The 26,420-nt window shown below is 36.4% G+C and overlaps 1 protein-coding gene across 2 annotated transcripts in view; it reads right to left on the bottom strand.

The window, feature by feature from the left end:
- LOC149554667 (protein HLB1-like) overlaps positions 1–26,420 on the bottom strand; it is a 183,854-nt gene that overhangs the window by 27,153 nt on the left and 130,281 nt on the right. For both annotated transcript variants that reach the window (XM_089828727.1, XM_089828728.1), the window contains exon 12: positions 21,692–21,811. In XM_089828727.1, the coding sequence (XP_089684853.1) occupies positions 21,692–21,811 (120 nt within the window). The remainder of the gene's footprint in view (positions 1–21,691; positions 21,812–26,420) is intronic.

Genomic DNA, 26,420 nt, shown 5'->3' with positions numbered 1-26,420 from the left:
TTTTAGGGAATATTATAAGGAGTTTGTAGCATTTTTTCTAGATGATAAAAGGAAACCAAATTTTGGAAATTTATGGTCATTCGTAAATAGATGAGAGCATATCGACATCACGGCAATCTATGCATTATCGCATGATTTTTTGTCGATGCAGAGATAGCTATACACTTTGGGTTCTCATCGACATCACGGCAATCTATGCATAATCGCATGATTTTTTGTCGATGCAGAGATAGCTATACACTTTGGGAATCATACATAGTGAGGAATATATAATACTATACAAAACCAGTGGTAGCAAGGAAAACGGTTGGCTAGTCTAGGAGCATGGTCTTGATTCAATAAAGCCTCGGCCTACCTGTAGATTAATATTGAGCCGAACTAAAGGGATCTGAATAGAAGTATACCTAAAAGATAAATAATGAGGGTTATGGGTTTGTCTAAGCAAGATTTTATAAGGAAGGTATTAGTAAAGGAGAAAATGACAGGGTGAATTAAATAATTATAAAGAAAATTCAAAGAGAAGGAACTGATAAATAAAATATATTTCAATAATGAAATAAATCATGAAAGTGACAGAAAACCTTTCATTACTCTTATAGTAAGTATTCAAGCATTCAAAATTGACAGAAAAGTTCAAAAAGGTAATTCTCAGGGGAATGTCAAATGGCAGACCCAGGGTCATCTCAGCTAACAATATGGAGGATATCTTTCGTCGTGGTGATGCTGCTTGTTTAGCACAATGTTTTATTTCCACCAAGGTAACCGACTTTGAATCTAAACATTATCAAGATGATTTGTTGCCGATTTTAGATTTACATAGCGTGGTTTTCAATGACATACCTCCTGGAGTACCTCCGGATAGAGGTTTTGAACATACTATTGAATTGGAATAAGGGGCAAAGCTAGTCATCACTACTACATAAAGAAATCCTAAGGCATTCAGAGATGAAATAGAAAAAGCTATTATGGAGTTGTTGGATATGGGACATATTAAGCCCAGTTCAAGTCCATTTGCATCATCGGTAGTGTTGGTCAAAAAGAAAGATGGAACTCTATGCATGTGTATAGATTATCGTGCTCTCAATAAAAAGACAATAAAAAACAAGTATCTAATTCCCCGCATTGATGAATTGTTAGATGAATTACATGGTGTTGTATATTTTTCTAAAATTGATTTGAGGTCAGGATACTATCAGATCAAGTTAAGAAAACAAAATATTCATACAACTCCCTTTTGTTGTCATTATGGTCACTATGAATTTTTAGTCATGCCTTTTGGACTGACAAATTGATGCAGAGCTCTCCCTTAAACAGAAAAATTGATGTGGTGTGCCCTTAGGACACTTTCAAGTACTCCAAAATAGAGTCAAGTGAGGGCTCGACACCTTTGCAACAATTTTACTCCAAAACATAGCCTAGGCAACAATGTTGCACAACTAGGCTTCCAAAACACAAAATCTACACAAACTAGGTTTTTGCTTAGACATGGAACCTATGAGTTTAGGGGGGAGTGGAAAGGTTCCCTAATGATCAACCATCTCCAACTAGTGAGTTTGATTAGCCCATTTTGTTCCCAAAGGTCACAAATAGCTATATTGTCTTTTAGGCCAAGGAGCCCCTATTAGCCCTATCAACAAGGTAATTAGGACTTGGTTTGAAATTCCTCCAAAGGACCCAAAAAACAAATAGCATATATGGATACCCTTTTGGAAGAAGTCTAAGATTCCAAACTTATAGACTCCGAATTGGTCAGATTATCCCCTAACCAAAAATATAGCAGATTCCTTGTTAAAGCCTACTTGCTAGGGTTTGAGGAAGAAATGTTGAATAGATGTTTGACTAGGCAAAACTATCATTAGGAAACATGTAGGGAACTACTAGGCTTCAATATCCACCCTTAGGTTGGCTTCATCCATCCCACAAGTGCCTACAACACTCTAATATTTGTTGTCCTGCACCAAACACATAAAGATGTTTGGGATTGGGCTTGCTAGCAAAAAGAGGAGCCTCGACTTCCATCTCCCATCCTTCAGGCATGTTATAATACAACTTCTTAACTCGCATTTTACCAAGTGGTTTGAAAGTCCCACGATGGGAATGCAAGTTAGGGCTTCATTTCTAAAACTGGCCACCTAAAGGACGGTTTTGGTGCACTCAACGAAGAACTTGGAATATCTTGAGTTGCAGAGCACTTCAAACCCTCAAATCAATTGCCTTGATCAACTATGACATCCAGGATTTCAGAACAATGGTTTAACCACATATGTCAATCTGTACCTGTCCATACACTCAAAAATTGCAACGTTTTACAAGGAAAAATGGGATCTTTATTTGATTTGAAAGGCAAAATTACATTGCATGACTTCCACCTGCCTGAAAGGGCTATTTGATGTCCTTCCCCAACCATCCCAACCGATATTCAAAGGTTGTGACCATTGGGGAGTGTTTTAACAAAACTTGACAACTTTTTTGCAATTTTTACAAATTCCGCAATCTAACCCACCTAGGACCTTTGCCTTGTGCCCTAGGGGCCTAGAATATGTTTAGCAGCCTAAAGACACTCCTATCCTATACTAGGTCTAGGAAATACCTCTTGACCATAGTCAAAACCCATGGTTTACAAAGTACCAAATGGGGACTAGGTCTTACAATTAGGCTCATGTTATTTAAAAACTATTACTACCTTATTCCAAATGTCTCTTGGGCATGAATGCCTTTGAGTAGAACTAATGAAGAGTTAAAATTGAAGGTGCAATGGTGAATGGAGGGTTAGGTGCTCCTACACCATACTCCCTTGCTTGAAAAACTCAAGTCCCACTTGAGGATAGTTGTTCAAGAGATGTGCCAGGCTTGGCAATGCATTCTTCATTCATCAATGTGGCATCTATGTCTGGTAGACCCTTCCATTTGACCAAATAGTTAGTATAGGTCTTCTTCCTTGTCTTCTTGGTTACCTTTGAATCCAAAATCTTTTCCAACAATGGTTGGCTAGGTGGTAGATCCTTGATCCATTCTGCCTAAATCTCATGTATCCTGCCTAATATCATTTGTACCTGCATCACCTTTGAAAAGGGTGAATTCAACAACATTAAAGATAGGTTGATATGTTAGGAGGCAATAAAATTTCATAAGCATTTTCTTCAAATTTGTGCAATATCTGGCATGGTCTAATTTTCCTCATCTACAACTTGTTATGTCCTCTAGGCAGCCTTGCCTTGTTTAGATATGCCCATACTTGATCTCCCACTTTAAATGATATATTTCTTCTTTTCTTGTCTGCCTGCTGCTTGTACTTGGCAGTGTTTTGATTCAGAGTATCTCTGACCTGATCATGGATTTGTTTTATCCATGTTGAGAACTCTTCACCTTGTGCACTAGTTCCTGCATCATTAGGCGAGTCTCTTAGTTCCATGACTCCTCTAGGATGGAACCCATAATTGATTTGAAATAGAATTTTCCCTGTGGATTTGTTGACTAAATCATTAAATGCAAACTTTGCTTGAGGGAAAATCACATCCCATGTCTGCTCGTGCTCTTTGGTAAGGCACCTCAAAAGGTTGCCCAATGATCTGTTCACTACTTCAATCTACCCATCTATTTGTGGATGGTCGGCAGAGATGAAGGATAGGTTAGTGCCTAGCTTTTTCCATAAGGTCCTCGAAAGGTGACCCTGGAATTTAACATCTCTGTCGGATATTATGGATGTTGGCAATCCATGTATCCTAACAACTTCCTTATAAAACAAATTAGGCATATGAGAAGCATCATTAGAGCTCTTACAAGGAACAAAGCGAACCATTTTGCTAAATCTATCAACAATGACAAAAATGCTATCAAATCCCTGTCTTGTCCTTGGGAGGCCTAAGACAAAGTCCATACTCACACTATCTCATGGCTTTGTTGGAATAGGTAGGGGTTGATAAAGTCTCTGATTTGTCCTTACTCCTTTTGCTCTTTGGCATATTGTGCGGCATTCAACAAATTTCCTAACATCAGTAGGTAGTTTGGTCCAAAAAATAATTTCTTCTTTACCAATTCCAAAGTTTTGTCAATCCCAAAGTGCCCTCCTAAAGTGCCACAATACTTCTCTCTGATTAGGTTTTCCCTCATGGAGCTCTTAGGAATGCAAAGTTGTCCTCCTTTGAATAGAAGACCATTCTGCAACAAGTACTCTGAATATGTGGTGTTATAGGCATCTAATAGTGTAGAACAAACCTTGTGGATATCTCCAAAGTCTGGATCATCCTTGTACAAGTTTTTAAGGGCATTGATCCCCATACTTTGCAATTGAACTTCTTTTACCAAGGTGATTCTCCTACTTAGGGCATCTGCTACTTTATTTGCAGTGCCTTTCTTGTGTTTGATGGAGAATGTGGAAGGTTGAAGTTGCTCCACCCATTTCATATGTCTGCAACTCAACTTATCCTAGCTATTGAGAAAAGCTTAATGCATGGTGGTCTATATAGACAATGAACTCCTTAGGAGGCAAATAGTGCCTCCATTTCTTTAGGGCCTGAACCATAGCATATAGTTTTGGGTCATAGGTTCTGTACTTTTTCTGAGAAGAAAGAACCCAGTCTCCCCTCTTGACTGAGAACAGCTCCTATGGCAAGGTTGCTAGCATCAGTCTCTACTGTGAATAGCTTGTTGAAGGTAGGTAGTGCCAAGATAGGATATTGTGCTACTCTACCTTTCAAATACTCAAATGATATATCTGCTTGAGTGGTCCATTGAAACTTTCCTTTCTTACCTCCTTTGATGGTATGCAAGAGAGGTGCACAAATGTGACTAAAGGTTCTTGATGAATTTTCTGTAAAATATAGCCAATCCATGAAAGCTCCTAACTTCGCCAGATGTCTTAGGTGTTGGCCAATTGAGGATAGCCTCTACCTTTTCATGATCCATCTTCAATGAACCCTTTGAGATGACAAAACCCAAGAATGTCAACTCTGTCTATAGAAATGAGCATTTTTTAAGGTTGATTTCCAATTTGTTATCATGTAGCCTCTTAAGGACTTGTTCAACATGTTTCAAGTGTTCGTCATTATTGCTACTAAAGATCAATATGTCATCAAGATAGACAACTACAAATTTGCCTATGAAATCATGCAACACTTCATTCATCAATCTCATGAAGGTGCTAGGGGCATTGCTTAGACCAAATGGCATGATCAGCCATTCATACAACCCTTTAATGGTCTTCAATGCAGTTTTCCACTCATCTCCAGGCCTAATCCTTATCTAATGGCAGCCTGATTTAAGGTCTATTTTGGTGAAATAGCATGCTCCTCCTACTTGATCAAGTAAATCTTCAATTCTAGGTATAGGGAACCTATACCTAATAGTTATTTTATTTATTGCCCTAGAGTCAATGCATAGCCTTCATTTGCCATATTTCTTAGGGGCACTAGGGACTGCACAAGGGCTAAGACTCTTTTGAATGAGTCCTTTGGACAACAAATCACTGATCTGCCTTGACACCTCTGCATTCTAACCAAGGGTTAATTTATATGCAGCCTTATTAGGAAGAAAGGCACATGGTATGAAGTATATCTGATGTGAAATGTCCCTCAATGGTGGGAGTTTATCTGGTGTGTCCCCTGCAAGAATTTCCTTATACTTCTGCAATAGGTTATTGACCTCTTTTGGTACTTCTTGATGGACTGCTTTTGTCTTTGGCTTGAGAACTAGGGCATACCCAATCTGAGAGTCCTAAATGGTTTACAACATTTGTTGTTCACCTGCCAGAACAACTAACTGTTCCTTGCACTTTTCTTGGTGAGGGTCAAGGTTGGGAAGAAGATTGAATTTTTGACCATCTTGCACAATTTGGTATTTGTTTGTGACCCCATCATGTTTTTCTTTGAGGTCATACTGCCATGGACGACCTAGAAGAAGGTGATATATGTCCATGTCCACAATATCACAGAGAACCTTATCCTTAGTTTTTGATTGAGAAATCTACCCAAGCCTGTTCATTGATCATGGTTTGTTGGCCTTTCGTTAACCAAGATACATGAGAGGAGTTTGGCTGGGGTATCCTTTCAAGATTAAACTTTTCTACCATTTCCTTAGAAACAAGATTTTCAATAGACCCAGAATCAATGACAACTTTACATACCTTTCCATGGCTTTTGCAGTTGGTCCTGAAGAGAGTTTTCCTTTGTGGAGGTTCCACTAGCATAGGTGCTTGAATCAATGTCCTCTTCATCATGAGAGTAGTCACCTCTTCACCAGTACAAACTCTAACACCTTCATCATCCTCATCTTCTTGAAAAATATTCGTCCTTCTTTCTCCTTGGTTGTTCTGCTTCTCAGGGCACTTGTTTGTGTAGTAACCTACCTGATTGCAGTTATAGCACTTAATCTGCCCATTGTTCCTTCCACCATTCCTGCCTCTACCATTGCCTCTCCTTCCTCTATATCCACCTCTTGAATTAGTCTCTCCTTGGGTGATTTCTTTGTTAGAATCTCCTTGAGGTTTGTTATTTTTTTATCCTCTTCCTCCAAACTTTTACCTATATCATTCTTCCCTTTGTTTCTACCACTCTGCTCATTTCTTCTGTTGAACTTCTCCTCAACTTTAAGTGCCAAGTTGATAGCACTGATTTACAGTGATGGGGCTTGTCAAATTTAGTTCATTTTGGATGGCAAGCATTTATCCTTGCATATACCTTGCAAGCTTCACACTTTCAGGTTCAACAAGCTTGGATTTCATCACCAACTTCTGGAATTCCTCAGTCTAGGTGGGGATATCCATCTCTTTCTGCCTAAAATTCATTCTTTTCTTATGAAGTTGAACTTCATAATCCTCAAGGACATATGTCTCTCTCAGTAGAGTCACCATCTTCTTCCATGTGGTGACTGGATTCTTCTCATTCTTTACCCTATCATCTTGGATGAAGTTTCACCATGTGAGTGCATAGCCCTTGAGTCTAGACTTGGCAATCTTCACCCTTTGTTTCTCAGAGATGTCTTCACAACCAAAGAAACTATTTAGGGCATCCACCCAATCCATTGCAGCCTTTGGGTCCATCTTCCCATTGTATGTGGGTAAGTCAAACTTAGCATCCATGGTTCTCCTCTCCATAGATTTCAGGGTCCTCACAGCCTCTGGTCTGCAGGACATTCTTCTTCCTCGTGCTCAAGGGGTTCTTCATCACTCCCTTGTTTGACTTCTTCAGAGTTTTCATTTCTCTAGTTATGAAGTTCCTCCTTAAGTTTGTTCATTTCTTGCCTCATTGACTGCATCTCCTTGTCTCTTTGCTCATCTTGCCTTAATCTCTGGTCTCTCAAGTATTTCACAATCTCTTCATGGTCATCCTTGAAGATAACCCTCCTTCATCTTCTTCTACCATCATGTAAACAAATTTGTTCGCCTAAGGAATCTTAAGCATGCTATGATACCACTTGATACAAAGCTTTCCCTTAAACAGCAAAATTGATGTGGTGTGGCCTTAGGACACTTTCAAGTACTCCAAACTAGAGTCAAGAGACAGCTCTACACCTTTGAAACAACTTTACTCCAAAAAATAGCCCAGGAACCAAAGTTGCACAACTAGGCTTCCAAAACACAAAATCTACATAAACTAGGTTTCTCCTTAGATATGGAACCTATGAGTTTAGGGGGGAGTGGAAAGGTTACCTAATGATCAACCATCTCCAACTGGTGAGTTTGATTAGCCCATTTTGTTCCCAAAGGTCACAAATAGCTATATTGTCTTTTAGGCCAAGGAGCCCCTATTAGCCTTAGAACCTATGAGTTTAGGGGGGAGTGGAAAGGTTCCCTAATGATCAACCATCTCCAACTGGTGAGTTTGATTAGCCCATTTTGTTCCCAAAGGTCACAAATAGCTATATTGTCTTTTAGGCCAAGGAGCCCCTATTAGCCCTATCAACAAGGTAATTAGGACCTGGTTTGAAATTCCTCCAAAGGACCCAGAAAACAAATTGCATATATGGATACCCTTTTGGAAGAAGTCCAAGATTCCAAACTTACAGACTCCAAACTAGTCAGATTACCCCCTAACCAAAAATACAGAAAATTCCTTGTTGAAACTTGCTTGCTAGGGTTTGAGGAAGAAATGTTGAATAGATGCTTGACCAAGCAAAACATGCAGGGAACTACTAGGCTTCAATATCCACCCTTAGGTTGGCTTCATCCATCCCCCAAGTGCCTACAGAAATCTAATACTTGCTGTCCTGCACCAAACACATAGAGATGTTTGGGATTGGGCTTGCAAGCAAAAAGAGGAGCCTTGACTTCCATCTCCCATCATTCAGGCATGTTAAAATACAACTTCCTAACTTGTATTTTACCAAGTGGTTTGGAAATCCCACGGTGGGAATGCAAGTTAGGGCTTCATTTCTAAAATTGGCCACCTAAAGGAGGGTTTTGGTGCACTTGAGGAAGAACTTGGAATATCTTGAGTTGCAGAGCACTTCAAACCCTCAAATCAATTGCATTGATCAACTATGACATCCATGATTCCAAAACAATGGTTTAATCACATATGTCAATCTGTACCTGTTTGTAAACTAAGAAATTGCAATGTTTTACAAGGAAAAATGGGATCTTTATTTGATTTGAAAGGAAAAATTACATTGCATAACTTCCACCCGCCTAAAAGGGCTATTTGAAGTCCTTCCCCAACCATCCCAACCGATATTCAAAGGTTGTGACTGTTGGGGTGTGTTTTAACAATACTTGACAACTTTTTGCAACAGTTGTCAAACAACTTTTTGTTGCATTTAGCAACTTTTTGCAATGTTTACAAATTCCACAATTTGGCCGAGGAGCTTTGCTTTGTGCCCTAGGGTATGTTTATGATTTTGAAATTGAAAATGTCAAAGGTAAGACCACTGTGGTTGCTGATGCATTATCTAGGAAACCTGAATTAAATGTTATATCAGGGGTGACAGCTGATTGGAAAGCTCTTTAATTAGTAAAATATTCTAAGAATGCATTTGCATGTGATCTATTGGATGGAATGTATAGGATGATAGATATAAGATTGTGAATGATATTATTTACTACAAGGATAGAATCTTTCTTGTACCTGGCTCCAATTTGAAATTGAGAATTATGGAAGCAATTCCTTATTTATCCTTGGCAGGACATCCAAGATATTTTAAAACTTACATGCAGATCCGTGAACGATTCACCAAGAAAGGGCTTCAAAATGATGTATTACGCTTTGTAAAGGGATGCATTACCTGTCAGTAGAATAAAGCTGAGCATTTATACTGAGCAAGATTACTCTGGCCATTACACATTCCAAAATAGAAGTGCGAGAGCATCTCCATGGATTTCATTACTAGTTTACCTTGGACACAAGGTCAAGACTGTATTTTGTTGTGGTTGACAAACTAACAAATTTACACATTTCTTTGCTATCACAACAAAATTCACAGCGGTTCAGATTGCTGAACTTTTTTTCAAGGAGGTTTTCCACTTACATGGTTTATTAAAGAACATAATCAATGATAGACACCAAATTCTTGAGCATCTTTTGGGAGGAATTGTTCAAGTTAACGGTTGCAAAGTTGAACCACAGCACCAAATATCATCCGCAGACAGATGGGAAAACATAAATTGTGAACGAATGGATTGAAGGTTATCTTCACAATTATGTGGTTGGGCATCAAAAGGCTTGGATCTAGTGGTTATATTTAGGGGAATATTGTTAAAACATGACATATCATAGTCTATCAGTATGAGTCCATTCAAGGCTTTGTAGGGATATGATGCTTTATCTTTTGTTGATCTTGTTTTTGCTAATAGTAATGTGCTGAAAGCTAAGAACTGGCTTCAGGAAAGCCAAGATATTTTAAAAGCCCTCAAGGGGAACTTAAAATCTGCACAGAATCAATAGAAAATTTATGCACACAGGAACCGTACAAAGCACAATTTTAATGAAGGTGAGTTGGTGTATCTCAGGTTACAACCATATCAATGGTCCTCACTCAAACATAGTGGAGCTAAAAAATTCAAGCACCATTTCTATGGGCCTTACCAAATTGTCAAAAAAATTGGTTTCGTTGCTTATGAATTGGATTTACTAGAAGGCAATCATATAAATAATGTTTTCCATGTCTCTTCCTTTAAGAAGACATTAGGTAAACAGGTGACAATCTCAAAAGAATTACCAACTTCGGATTCAAAAGGAAAATTGGAAACCATACTGAAATGGTTCTTGATGTATGCGAAAGGCATTTGCGTAATTGGTCCATCAAGGAATATTTGATACAATTACATTTGAACAAGTTATTGAGGGTGATCTTATTGTTTGCTTTCATCAACTCTCAGTTGACCGAGTGGAATGAAGGAATTTATGAAAACCTCCCTGAAGAATAATAATCACGGTGGAAGTGGATATTGGATTTTGCAGAAAATATTATTTATTCAGATTGTATTCAATCACCAAACACAGAAGGTGGACATTCATTCATAATTGGGAAAGTCACGACAATTGCAATTGTCTAATAATTCAAGGAGTCATCATATGTCAGTGTAGAAGTGTCAATGGAATGGCAACCACAAGAAAAGAAGAAATATTTGACTTCCGTCAGTGGTTGTAATCAGAAACAACAAGGATTTGTCTTTAACTCTCCAGGCGGATATTCAGACAAAAATAAAGGATTTTATCTATTACAAAGTAATTGGTAAATACCTACTTGTTATTAACAGAGACCAAGAAGTCATTATATACAAAAGAAAGCAACGATGTTTCCTTAGGAGACGATCGTAAAGAATAGAAACATTATATTCTGGCTGAAAGAAAGCTTAAAAAGCTACAACTAACTAAACCTAACTAAATATATACAATAGATTACCATTAACTAATAATAGATGATTATCTATTATCGTAATACACTCTCTTAATGGTTAATATATCTATAACACCAAGTTGTCCTTTGAATTTGACTAACTTATCAGGACCAAGAGGCTTGGTGAGAATGTCTGCAGTCTGATTTGTGGTAGGAACATACTGCAAATTTATTGTCCTATCTTCAAGCAGCTGCCGTATGTAGTGACAATGAACATCCACATGCTTGGTTCATTCATGCCTCTTCTAGAGTTTTACCTTTGACCACCATTGTGGGTGGCCAATTCAAAAGATAAACTGCAGTGTTGACTACATCGGCCCAAAACTTCTTCGGAACATGTCTATTTTCGAGCATGGATCGAGCCATCTCAGTGATTGTTCTATTTTGACGTTCAACTACATTGTTTTGTTATGGTGTGTGGAGTGTTGTTAACTAGCGTTTAATGCCATGAGTATCCAAGAAGCTAGAGAAAAAATTACAACAAAATTCCCCCCCATTGTCTGATCTAAGAGTAATAATAGATTTCCCAAACTCTTTTTCAACCAAAGATTTAAACTTCTGAAATACAAGAAATGCATCTTATTTCATTTTAAGGAAATACACCCACATTTTTTTACTGAAATCATCAATAAACAATAGAAAATACCTAGACCCAAGAAAAGGAGTGGCCATAGCGGTGCAGATATCAGCATGAACAAGCTAAAGTACCTGAGAGGCTCGTCATGAATCGCCACTAGTGAAAGGTGTGCGATGTGACTTCCCAGCCTGGCATGCATCACAAACTCCAAACTATTGAGTTTGAATCTCTGGCAATCCAATAACAAGCCCATACTGAACAAGCTGTGAGAGATAATGCACATTTAAGTGCCTGAGAATCACCAAAATCAATAAGTCTGAAAAGACCATGATACTCAAGACCCACTGTAACAATAGACTGAGTCACTCGATCAATGATGGTGCAATGATGTGAACTAAAGGTGACATCCAACTGTGGAAAATATTGCAGCAACTGACTGAGTGAGAGTAGATTTTGTTCCATCCTTGGAATGTAGTACACATCGAGGAAAATGAGATTCCTCCCAGAAAACTAAATCTAAATGTTGCCTTTGTCGACAACAATGTACTCTTCTCCGCCATCAAAAATAACAAAATTTGTGTAAGGCTGGTAGTTAGTGGACCAGTCTCTATGATGGGTGAAGTGACGAGAGGCACCTGAATCAATGTACCAGGCAGACGACTTCCCATGATCTGCAGGCCTTTTAGCCATTAAGGCATAAAGGGCAGATTCCATCTGCTCAATGTGCTATGCACTGTTCGCTTTGGGTTGCGAACCTGATTGCTTAGATTGTGCAACAAAGTGTTTCCGACATTCAACCTTCATGTTCCCAAACTTGTGGCAATAGTTGCATTGAATGTTGTTCTTCCACGAGTTATCTAATGCTGGAGCAGAAGACTTTCATTGAGACGGCTGTTGAAACTTGTCTTTATCTTTCTGAAAGGATTTTGTAGCAAAGGCTTGTTCTATGGAGGTGGAGTTGGAGCTGCTACCGAACTGTTGTTTCCATCGATCTTGCTGAAGTAGATGTGTACAGAGATCAGTGAACTTCAGATCAACAACAGAAGATGCAATGTCCAAAGTGTCAATAAAATGCTCATAGAACTGTGGTTAACTCTGAAGAGTTATAACCACAATGTCCTCTTCCTCCATCTTGCAACCAATGGCAAGCAACTAATCATTGATTTCCTGAATGCCATTCAGGTGTTCCTGGAGCGAGCTTCGCTCATCCATAACAATAGAAAACAGAGTGTTCTTCAAAAGGAAAGCTTTGTTTTTGTCAGAAGTTTCATGAAGACCTTTGAGGTGTGTCTAGATCTCGGTAGTTGTCTTGCCAGATGGAACCTGAGAGAGCTGATCATCAACCACGGATAATTTGAGAAGCATCACCGCCTCTCGATTATTTAGATCCCATGTATCTTGATCAAGACCAAGAGTAGTCGGATGCTTCGCAACACCCAGAACAAGTTGATCAGTATTCCAATATTCAAAAATTGCAATGACCCGCTACTTCAAGTGCCATAATTTCGACCATTGAATTTTGAGTTGTGCTCGAGCAGAATGTTTGACAGAGATGCCACAACACATTTTTCAATGAAAAATGTGAAAATCTACGAAGGCACATTCTTCGAGGCAAAAAACGAAAGACTTGAAAAATTTGGAGACCCAGAAGAGAGCTCGAAAAACCTATAAGGAATATGTTGTCGGTTTCTTGATCTACTGGCTCAAAAATCAAGGCATCTAGAAAAACGGACAACCTAGTTGAGCTCTCGAAAAACCCGCCAAGAATCTTCAAACAAAAAAAATTCCAAGCACAAAATATAGCATTTCAAGCAAAACCCTACTCAGTGGCCATAGAGGTCGAAGTTGTAGAAAAAAATGGCGATTTGAAGGCAAAAACATTAGGTTTTTTTTAAAAACAAGTCGTGCAAGGACTAAGTTGCAGTAAAGGGCACCTACACCAATGAAGGATGTAACAGGCATGCAATATTAGAGAATAATTGCAAGAAAAACGTCTATAAAAATGCCTCAAAAAGCAAGCTCCAGCAAACACCCAATTATTAGACCATGACTCAAGGCTGGAATCCCTATAAATTGCACAACGAGGCACTGAAAAATCACACACAAAATGACTGGAAATCACGTTTGACAATAACGTGGAAATAGAGCAGAAAATCACACTTGGAGAAATGCGAATGTACAGGAAAAAAAAAAAAAATGTGCCCTAAACCCAGATCGTGATTTACATTCAGATCTCCCCGAATAAACACCCCAATTTGAAACAAAATATCTCAGACAAATAATTTTGAGAAATAGCTACTAATAATTTCCGAAAAGAAATTATTATTTTTGAAAAAATTTAAAAACTTTGCTCTGATACCACATTACAAAGTAATTGGTAAATACTAGCTTGTTACTAACAGAGACCAAGAGGTCATTATATACAAAAGAATGGAACAATTGTTTTCTTGGGAAACAATTGTAATGAATAGAAACATTCTATTCTAGCTGAAAGAAAGCTAAAAAAGCTACAGCTCACTAAAGCTGACTAAATATATACAATAGATTACCATTAACTAATAATAGACGATTATCTATTATCGTCATATTATCTTACTTCCATTCCTTGGTGTTGTCCTTCTATTTCTGGGTCTCAACCATTTACGGGCTCGGGCATTTATCAAACTGGTTGTGGCATCACGTATGTTGAAGAGGAAAGAGAATCCAGCTATATTGGAACAGCAATCAGATAATGGTAACGGCAGTCAGGTGCAAGTTTTAACATTGAATCATTTCAATTTCAAGTCTGTAATAATCCAGTGAGCAGAAGAATTAAAATCTGATACTGTATGCCAAATTCAAATATTGTTCCTGAATTGGATGTTGTTTCCAATTTTAATTGGTGAAAACCAAATGAATTAACAAAGAGCAATATCTATGTTCCGAATTTGCAATTAAATTTAGAATATTTCCAGTATTTCTTTAAGATTTATTTTCAGATTAGTCAAGAATCTTACAATAAGATATATAATAAATGGAGAATATTGTAACTTATTAAAGATCTACACTTGCCCTATCGACACAAGACATAATCACATAATTACAAGAACCAACCTTGTATATTAATCTTCCACACCAGGCACAATAGAGAACATAGTGGACCTTAAACTAAATATAAATTTGTCTACACAATCAACTTATCAAAGTTGCAGAAAATTGTCTAAATCAAAGACAGCAAGTGGCATTGATAATAGTCATTGACTAATTATTGACTTCATATGATCAATATAACAATTTATAGTGTAATTTTGGCGATAACTCAGAGTGAATATAAAGGATTCAAATGAATTGTTCCCTAATTCAAAGTTATCCTTGAAGCGGGACAGTACATTTTCTGAAAGTATCAAGGTAATGTCAAATCAAAATCAGATCTTGCATTGATGAATTGCATAAGCTGGAATGAAGATGTTAAAGATTGTAAGGTGCATGTCTATAAATCATTCGTAAGAATCTGAAATGCATTGCATGTTGATTTCTCTCAAAATCTTGATCAAGAATTTTAACAATTATTTCTTATAAAAAACTTTATTTCCAACATTAATGTTCTTTCCTTTTTTTGCAAGGATTAAATGAATATGATAATCGGAGATGAGGTTCAAGAGAAGACATCAAGATAATAAGGCTAGCTCAAGGACAATCTCAAAGAAGCGATTGAAAGTCAAAGAGGAAGGCAAATTCAAGAATCGGGCAAGGAGAAAGGATAATGTTCAAGGTTGTGTATTTCATGTTTGAAGACCATTACTACCTCAAGCTCAACAAGGAAATGTTATCACAAGGGCAATTTCAAAGATTGATCAAGCAAGAGAAGGAGATTCAAGTGAAAGACTGTGTTCATTATAAAGATAAGTACAATGAACCAAACGAACCACCACCCAAGGAGAAAGAATATGAAAACAACTTCAAATTTGAAGGAACCCAAAAGGATGTTAATCAAGAGGCCAATAACACCATTACGGACGAATGAACAACGAAATCCAAGGAAGAATGTTTCACAGAAGTTGTTCAAGGATGGAAACATTGAGCATCAAGAAATATTGTTTGAGGTGCAACGGAAGATTCCAAGAAAAGCAAGGTGTTGTGGCATTTGCTTATTTTCAATCGATTCCACATCATCACCATGTCAAGATGAATCAGACTTCTCATCTAGGATAAGGAATATAAGTTTCTAGAAGCATGTTTATTGTAGCGTTATGTGGCAAGGGATTTTCCTATTGACCCATTGATAGGTGCTCTATTTTCATTGATCAGCATTTAATGTTTGTATGTGGTAAGTGTAACAAACCGTAATAGGGTTGCTCAGAATTATCTAAGCCGTCCATTGTATTTGAGACATACTGCTTAAATAATAAACAAACTTCATTGAACTAGGGTAAAAATTTGTATGTTTTCCCAAGTTAGCATGGTTTCTTGTGTGTCAATAGATGTACTACTGGCAGAGTACTGGTTGACTTGCAAAAATTGGTTGAGTTTTCTGGCCTAGAGAGTTTTTAAGACTTTTATTGCCACCAAAAACTCCGAATTTTTGGTGAAAACTGGCCCAGTACTCGCCAAGTTTTTGTCGAAAACTCAGTCATACTTTTATAACACCACTTAAAGGCAAAAAACAGCCCAAATCAATTTCATTTCTCATTTCTTCACTTCTATTTTGCTGAGGAGGGGAAACAGTCTTCCAAACCCTTCTACTCCAAACAATTGCAAACTAATTTCTATCAATTTGAGGTGGATTTGTGGTAGTCTTTGAAGAATATGACATCAACGATTTGGAGAGGCGGGCTATGGAGGAGGGCAGTGGATTTAGTTTCACATTGGATAACATTGAGTTGAATTAGTAGTCATTGCTAGCTCTAGGAGAACAAGCCACAGACTAAGTTAGACATACTGAGCGAGGATGCACAGCCATCCCATTGCGGAATTCTACGACTAGACCCTCTACTTCTACCTCTTCCTTAGTTTCTACTAGAACTGAGAAGAGCATTTATACAAATATAAAATTTAAGTTATACTTTATGTAATATTTGTATGAATATTGTCAAGATGTTTAAGATAGGTTTTAGCTTCATAGGAGTTCAAATACAGATTCTAGATTTTGGGGGTTTTCAAAAAATTCAGGTTTGGCCTAGTTTCAAGATTCAGTATGCCTTTAGTAGTGTTATCTCCCACAGCTTTTCCTAGCTATTTGAGGTCAAGTTGACGTTGGAACAAGGATTTTGTAATGATTCTAACTCATTTGCTCATAAATCACCTCATTTCAATTCTATATTCCTCAGCCCTAACAAATTTAGCTCAACCACGTGCTCACACCCAAGACAAGCATTACTTTCCAGTAGGCCAAAATTGCTCAAACTCCCTCTTGGACTATTTTGCTATGAAGTATTTACTTCTAGTTTTGTAGAAACTATTTACGATTTTGCTTCTCACCATCACCATTTTGCATGAGAATGTAATTTTGTACCCACTTTACATATATATATATATATAAACTATACTTGTTTCTTTTGTGTTCTCATTAATTAACTCATTGGATGCATCTTCTCATTGAATTTTGCAAAAAAATGTATTTTTAATTAAACTTAAGCTGTTTTTAAGGTTATCGAGTTTTTTTCCGAGTTCTTTTAAAAACTAGCTGAATTTTTCCTAAGCTTTTTTTTGGGGGCTTGGCGAATTTTTGCTGAGTGATTTTCCATCTATGTATTTTACATGTTGCCAGTAGATGGATTAAATATTGAAAGTATTTTTTATGGTGAAATTGTTAAGTTCGTACCTTTTATGATTGGATGATTGTTAATTGTAGTGTAAGGTTAGCCTGAACTCTTGAATGAAAACTTAAGATTCTATTACTTTGTTTATTGTTTGAAATATTGCTGAACATGAATAATGTGAAAATCTACTAGGTATCCTAGAAGATTGCACTATGCTTGAGGATTTGTTGAAATTGGCAAAGCAAAGACAAATTTGATTTTGAATTTGCAGTATTGGTCACTTGAATTCGTAGGATTAAGGTCAGAATTGTCCTCATAAAACCCTCCTCTTTGCATTTTGTTTTCAAGTGTTTTTGTACAAGTTTGTCTAGAGAACTCAAATCACTATCATTTGAATTAAAAGTTTTGAAGGGAATTGGCAAAACTTGGAATTAAGGTAAAATCCTAGAACAACTACGCAAGTCCCCATTGGATTACCAACATACATCAAATTAATTGAGTCTATTCCATATAGAAAAATTGCCTACAGTTGGAAACTTAAATCAACCTTGTGATCACATGGTTTAGCACATTGGAGATTTTGTTCAAGAGAAGATAGAGTACCTTGGTATTTTATTTTGCGTTGAATGTGCATAAAATCACACCAACACTCAGGATCTCATGCACACTTTCTATTGAACTGCCAAATCCTAATATCATTTCCTCTCATCTTGATGGTGGATCAAAAAGTGTGATCTGAAGTGTTGATGAACTAGAAGACATTTTTTTCTAAAATCTTTTGATGACAACATTTTAACATATTCCCTCTATTTTATTGTTTAAAACCAAGTAATCATAAAAGTTACACTCCAGCATTTTCTATTTTTTAATATAACTCTTTTTCGTTACTGCCAAAGTTTTCTTATGTTTACCCTACATGAAACCCAATGCTTCATCATTACTGCATAAGTGATGCTCACTATGATATTAAGAGCATTAAAGAACTAGAGCCTAAAGAGGCTCAAAAGATTGGAAATTTTGTTTGTATGTGCTTTGAGAAATGTGACTAGAAAAGCAATATGTTCTCTGTTAGAATCTGAAAAGATTAATAACCCAGAAAACTAGTGCAAAGAATAAATATCTAAACTATGAATGCAAATGATACAAAATCAAAATAGCATCATAGAATTAGTCTCCAAGAGAGTAATGCAAATGCTGGAAGCAAAATAGCATTAAGAGGATGCAAAAACAAGAGATCCAAATACAAGTCAGGTAGCATGCTTATATAGGCTAGGAAGAGGGAGGAGGTGGCAAGACCAACTAATGAAGAGCAACCATCTATCGGACTAAAGATAGCAAAGTGTCTTCCCAAGATAGCTAATGGATGCTCACATGTAGGAAGGTGACACCTCACAACCATTCACCTAATAAGACATGCTTTATTAACCTAAGCGAGATTATTAAAAGTGTAGGAAAAACCAAGCAAAATAGGAAAAATAAAAAACTACACTAACACCCCCCCATAAGCGAAGCTTGGGACGAAGCCAACCTAGCAAACCTATGAAAGCAGGAAAATGGGTCCCGACAACAAGGCCTGATCAGGTACCCAATACAAGAAAAAGAACTAGATGAAGGAAACTAAGCCTCCAATCTAGGAAATGTCCCAAAGAGAGGAACAAAAAAGAGCATGAAGCATCTCCAAAGCATGAAGATGCAAACACTGCCAGAAGAAACTGCTAGAACCCCCACTAAAATAGTGCATGACCAGGTAGAGAAGACAAAGTCTAAAGAGCTGATCAAACGAAGAGGTGACCTCCAAAGGTAAGAATGAATGAGTGTCTATATAGTAGATGAACCATCTCACCGAAATGCATAGGTGCCTAGCCACTGCATCCACCTAGTACATAGGAACAAAAACTGAATACATAGATCACTCAACCGAACCAAGGAAGCAATAGAGCCAACAGGTGAACCCCCCATAATGTTGAACAAGGAGAGGGGTGACAGGAACACTGAAATGCAATGCCAAAAAATCTGCAAGAAGAAGAATCAGGAACACCAACAGTGCAATAGAAGTACAAGCACAAGATAAAGGGCGGTGTCACTGACACACTGCATGGGCTAATGTCGTGGAAGAAAAATTCACTTGACAAAGGTGGATGAGCACAAAATGGCAAAACATCATGACCCCCCATGGCACTTTATAACTGAGTGCGAGTACAAACAAACACAAGGTGTACAAGATCCCAAATATGCAAAAGCAGGCACTTTATCTCAGTGCGTGTACAGAAAAAGGAATGCAACAGAATAGAAGCATACAATGCTCAGAAGTCAGAAAGAAGAGTGAGCCAAAAGAACAGAAGAAGAGATTCCAAGACCTGTAGAATCCAAGTAATCCGCCAGAGTGCGAAAGTGCAAGACTCGAAGGAGAAAGAACCTGGAGCAGAATCTGAATAAAAGATCTTTGCAACTGAATAACTCATAGAACCAGATTTCCAACGATATCTGGCGAGCCCAGAAAAGAGTCTGAATGAGCGAGATATGGCTCTCGGAAGGCAAAATAGAAAATCTAGCTTTGACTGCCAAAACAAGCAACCAGATTGTAGCAAAAATCAAAAAAACCTGTACCATCATCTCCGTCTCAGAACCAGCTTTCCGACGCATTTTTCGGATGGAAAAAATACGTCCGTATGCTCAAGTTACGGAAGAAAAACCGACAAGGCCTCCTCATGAAGAGCATATGTTAAAAGTGAAATTTGGGCACAATAATCAAGGAAACATATAGCACTACTGCGATCTACTCGAAAAATCATGCACTTTCAAAAAAATAATCGCCTCGATACGAGGTCGTATGAAAAAGTTATGATCCTCCGAAGTTTCCAAAACGAGAACTGTGCACAGTCACGGCTGAGAATCTGCAATTTCTGAAGAATTCATGCATGAAAATCAAAAAACAACTCCACTAGTGGATAGAGCACAAAAAAATAGCCAAGTTCATAACAAGAATCATCAAAATCGAAGTCCGTATGAGCAAGAACAAGACATTTGAAAACTGCGTTCAAATCTGCGACTGCCAATGGAGAGGGGTATGGCTGTAGCTTTGCATGCTCGATTCTGCAAAATATACAGCTTGCATGCAAAATCTAAAAGATACCCAAATGGTTTTTCGGGGTTGCGAACAAAACCCAGAAAGCGTTCTTCTTTCTGATGTACAGAATATGTTGCTGTAGTGTAAATTAGACGCTTTTAACAATAAAAAACAGCTCCAAAAATCAAAAAACGACCCCAGCAACCAGAATATGACATGCAAATGTTGGATCAGCTTCCTAAGTCCATCAATGGCATGCTGGAACCTGCAATACTGATTGAAAACTCCAAATATGCAAGTTGGTTGTCAAATTTGAGATTGAAACCCCAGAGAAAAATCGTTTTTGTCAAAACTTTTCTGATTCTCAGGATCATCCAAAGATGCAAGAGAAGAGCATACTTCATTTTTCAAAAAACTACAATAAATTTTATTAGCCCCCCCCCCCCCACGAATCTCTCAAATAAGGAAACTAAAATCTACTCTTACACATAGAAAAGCTCTGATACCATGTTAGAATCTGAAAAGATTAATAACCCAGAAAACTAGTGCAAAGAATAAATATCTAAACTATGAATGCAAATGATACAAAATCAAAATAGCATCATAGAGTTAGTCTCCAAGAGAGTAATGCAAATGCTGGAAGCAAAATAGCATTAAGAGGATGCAAAAACAAGAGATCCAAATACAAGTCAGGTAGCATGCTTATATAGGCTAGGAAGAGGGAGGAGGTGGCAACACCAACCAATGAGGAGCAACCATCTATCGGACTAAAGATAGTAAAGTATCTTCCCAAGATAGCTAATGGATGCTCACATGTAGGAAGGTGACACCTCACAACCATTCACTTAATAAGACATGCTTTATTAACCTAAGCGAGATTATTAAAAGTGTAGGAAAAACCTAGCAAAATAGGAAAAATAAAAAACTACACTAACATTCTCTACATTGCTTTCTGATTTGTTAATTATATATACAAAATGAGTTCACCGACAATGATTTTTCGTGAAATAAGAATTGTTAACTAAATATGCCAATCCGTCTATAATTTAGAAACACACAAACACATCATAAGTAGCATTTCTTTCAAATGCTTAGTCCGTCCATAATTTGACAGAAAAATATAATAAGGGGCCAAACCAGAGTAAAGTTGGTTGATGCTCAACAGAAGCTGAGATATGATATATGGAAACAATTAGACACTAACTGAAATAAACATAAATACAGAAACAGTGAACAATTGCATTCTCGTATATATCTGGAGGCACTTGCTACAACAATACTTGACATAGACGATTTCCACTCATGTACAAGGCTTACACTGCATGATGATCTTCCTCCTTTTGCACACACATTATGCATACTCTTGTATAATTTAGAACAATAAAACTCTCATAAAAAATTTAAAAATAATACAATGTAACATGATTCTTAATAATGCAGACTAATCACTAAAACTTGATCAGGGTTCACAAGACTGACCTGGTAGAGACCTTCATGATCAAGAACAAATTGGGATCGGCTCCAGTCACAATGAGGTGCCAACGAATTCCCTGCTGGAGGAGCACTCAAATATCCTGTTTTCAAGTAGGGAAGTGGAAGCTGAACAATACAAATAAAAACAAAATTGATATCAGCCAAAACCCAAAATATATTACAAATGAAAACCACAACACAAGCATATTAAAGGCTTCTAGAAGAAATTATCTCGGAACTATCAAACTTTAAAACCTAATAAAACTCATCGGATTCACTACAATCCTTGATCAAGACAAACTTCCACACTAAAAAATCACAAAAAAGATATATTTTTGATACAGAAATAGCTAATAGTATTACGTCAAAATCTTCAACAAACTTGCTGTCTAATGTGCATTTACACCAGTTTACACAGCACTAAGAAGTGGAAGTGAGAAGAATAACTTAGTAACAACTAATGAAAAGTAGTCATATTTCAAATTACAAATATTCAACTACTTATCTTAATGAAGTCTACTTATATGGTCACATGCAATGATTCAAGTAAATAAATTGATATAACATGTGGATATTCAAAGAATTATCTATATTTGCCATATTTTGTTTGTATAGATGTGAAATATCTTCAAGGGAAAAATTAAAACAATATATTGTAATATCTATCCTTAGATTAACATGCTGAAACAATGGAAGGAGGAGAAACTGAAGATTATTTTCATTAGGTGACAAATTCCTTAATACGGGTCTGTTTGGTTGCTGGAATCACATAATGCCAGAATTCTGCGATACATGGAAGATGAGTGGGAAGATGCATTTTATGTGTTTGATTCATGAAATTGGAATTGGAACAAAGTAACAACACTAGACAAACAAAAAGTAAGAATAAATTTCAAATCAACTATTTTTGAAAGTTCCCCAAAAAGTTTGTTTGACCATGTAATAAATTCACAAAGCACAAATTCCCCATCTCCACCAAACTTGAGATTTACCATATGTGATTCATTGCTTCGTTAGAAAAATGTATTTTGCCACTAGAAATTAATAGGCCTTGGGCTTTCCATTGCCATCCCAGGCCGGATGACAAGCTTGAGGATTCGCCTAGACAGATCCGGATATTAAGGAGGAGAGGAAATAGAAGCCATTGACGTTCAAGCAGCTCAAGTCTTCTTTGTCATGGATGGGATGAGTTCAGGCTTTAATCCAAGTCGTAAGTTTCCATCACTGAGATGTCTTGAACAACCAGTTGACCATGAAAATAATAGAATCTGCTGCCAGTAATTGGCATCAACAACTCAACTTTCTATATCATTTGCAGGCAGTCTGTCTGTGCCATGCTTCCAGGGGATTGACTATGATTTAGGTGGAACAATGTCCCAATAGTCGACCTCGAGTTTCTAACTCCCTGTTGTATGCATCGCTACTCCTCATGCTCACCTTTGTCTCCTCCCTTTCCCTGGTTGCTGTCTCATAGCTGTGAAAATGTTGTCATCTTGATGCTCTTCTTATCCAGAAGAAGTGGCTGCTACAACATACCCTGAAAAGGGGCAAACAAGGGCAAATGGACCCAAAAATTTTATAAATTTGATTTACAAAAGTGTTGAAGTAGAATCAGAATTGGTTTTCCAATTTCACCTTTTGAAACGGAAGATTTGTATGCTCATTTTGGACAAAAATTAGAGTTTGGAAAATCCAATTCTATTTATTTTTTTGGAAACAAACTGCATGTTTGGGAATTCCAGTATTTGCATTTCACAATTCCAACTCAATTCTAGCAACCAAACAGGCCCTAAAAGTAAAAACTGATATGGGATGAATAATCCAAGTAGCTTCAGCTTCCAACATTGGCATCACTAGGGACTAACTTGACAACTACAACAACATTAGATGTTATATTAATATTATTCTACACCTATCTATTTCCATGTGTTAAACAATAATAGAAAGACCATCTGTAATGTCCCCCTTGGTATAGTTCGGAAATTTGGGACAATTTCTTTTCAACACACTTTCTCTTGGTATAGTTTGGAAATTTGGGACAATTTCTTTTCAATGCACTTTCTAGATAACTTTTTCTTCTTCTTCAAACCTTATTATGTTATCTAATATGATCTAATGTGATTGATGCAAGCTTATGTAATTGATAAGATATATGTAGATATTGGTATTATTGTTTCAAGAACAATACATAGGTTAGATCACTTGTAAGAATATATTTAATGTCAATTTATTGGCATCCTGATTTGAAGATTAAATATATGCTGGGTGATTAGATCTTTCTGTAGTGGTGAATTCTTACACAACTATGTACTTATATGTAGTGACAATGTTTTACTACTAGTAATATGCTTTCACTTCAAATATGGATATTATACAGCTATAACCAAAATATCCGCCCAATAATGGTTTGTCTATGAATGGTGCTTTCTTAGTCGTAGATGACTTTTATATGATATTATCTCTTCACTCTGTTGTTTATCCTGTTGATAAAAACAATCACCAGCCACTATGTATGGTTATATATACTTCTCCTGGTAACTATCTTTATTATCTCATATCCTATGACTTCCTGTCTATATTCGTGGTGTATGGTGAATTGTCTGAACTTCTAATTATTTCCCAATCATGCCTGAATATATTCGTGCCTGACTATATAGGATATCTGTCATATATATATTCGATGTGTTTACAGGTCAGGAATGTGACAATCCTTCTCGTTATCCAGTGGAAACTCTAAGAATAAATACCAAGGCTCGATAATTTGACTTCAATGCTGCCAGGTGCCTGCCGCTGTTGGAATTAATACCATGTGTTGCCTCTTTTCCTTTGCTCGGATATTCTTATTTGGTGGTTCACTCCTGTATGCTGAACTGCCCGTCTTCCCTCCTTATTTGCATCTTTGTTTACTTCTCTGTTCTGAAAACTGGGGCTTATTATGAGGCTGAGACTTATGTGATACTTTTATGGTTATCCCTTTGCCGGCAACGTCTTCTCCCCTTTTATATTTTCTTTGCCCTTATTTTTCTCCCGTCTCAGAATAGTCACGTCCCTTTCTAATATATTACGAATGATTAAGTTTAATTATCATTCATTTCTTAATTTGATATATTTTCTTAATGTATGCGTTAGAACCCTATATTTTTAGAATTATATTTATATTCATTATTTGTTTTAATATTTGTTATTATCATATTATTATATTACTAATAACTTATTATTATTATTATCATTAATTATTTTAATTTATTGTTATCATTATATATATATATATATATATATATATATATTCATTTATCTTTATCATAATTTTAATTTATATATACGATTATATTGATTCTTAATAGGTTCATTATTTCTCAGTGTAAATTATTTATGTATTCAAATATCTTATTATTTTAATTGTTATTTAAATATTATATTTATAATAGAAAAATAATAATATATTATTATTTATTCTATTATTAATTTACTTTAATTTATTATTAAATCTTATAAATATGGGTACATGACACCATCCAGCAAATAGGTTTCAGGAATGTTCCATGGGTTGCTTCCACCCCTGAAAAACATGTTTTGCAGACAAGAACATACCTAGTGATAGGACTAGCTGTTGTACAACTTGCAAGACCTTGTAACAAAACAATAATATGTTGTGGTTAGATTGACACGTGTAATGAGGCAACACACTCGCGATGAATCTCATGATTCCTTGGGTGAAGCACCACATTACTTGGCATTAAAGTAGCAGAAACACGCTCTCCCATCCCCGTGACACATAGCACCATACTTTATATGCATAGATTTCAGATACTGTACCCATACATGCCCAAAAAACACTACATTTCTAGACGTGTTGAATACTATGTAATTTGACTTTAAAAAGTTTGATGTGATCCTTCCCAAAATTAATTTGAAAAAATTCCTTTATGTAATTTTATTTTATTTTTACATTTCTGCAACACAATTATACCTCATTTTGTGTTTTAAAAGTTCTAAATTTTAAAAAAAATCAATTGTTCCTAATTTTAAATTTATATTATGTTGCTTTACCATAAGAAATTTTTTTAAATTGTAGTTAATTATTTAATATAATTATATTAATTATATATATTTGTTCGTTCTTTACTAAATAATGAACATTAGAATTTTTATAGTAATCTAATTAATGGTATTAATTGAAATTTAACCAAACTGTAGCCATCTAGTTATTAAGCATGCACTATTAGTAATTAGCGATTTAAGTATTAATTAGGCAAATTTAAAATAGAGTTATGACCATGAATCGTAGAAAATGTATTTGTCATCTATATCTCTATGTTGTGCAAATGCCCTTAAAAGTTGTTTATTTGTAAAGTAGTGTCTCTTTTTCTACACTTGCTGTGTTTTTTCTAAATGCAATTCCCCAGTTTTTTCAAAAATATCTTGTACTTTCAGTCTGCTGACTTTCTTACCCAAACATGTTTTGTCGCTATGCTATTACCTATACCCTCTTGCACCAGTAACAATACCAATCTCCTTGCAACCTAATTATATATTGTCATTTTTTCTTTCTAGCCAAACTTCATCTAAGAGCACTCTTGTTTTGCTGATTCAAATTTTACATACTGAATCTTCCTATCCAATTGCCACCACACAAAACTTCCGTTGGGCACACACATCATATAATACTCTAGCAGCTTGACCCTATATGATGCAATTCTCAATGCAAGCCCCATCAATTTTTCCATAGTACTGA

This window comes from Cupressus sempervirens, chromosome 5 (assembly GCF_028749045.1).
Source record: "Cupressus sempervirens isolate cs-2001-9-10 chromosome 5, ASM2874904v1, whole genome shotgun sequence".
NCBI classification, from domain to species: Eukaryota; Viridiplantae; Streptophyta; class Pinopsida; order Cupressales; family Cupressaceae; genus Cupressus; species Cupressus sempervirens.
Note: the sequence above shows the minus strand (reverse complement) of the source record. Positions and strands in the feature narration are given on the sequence as shown.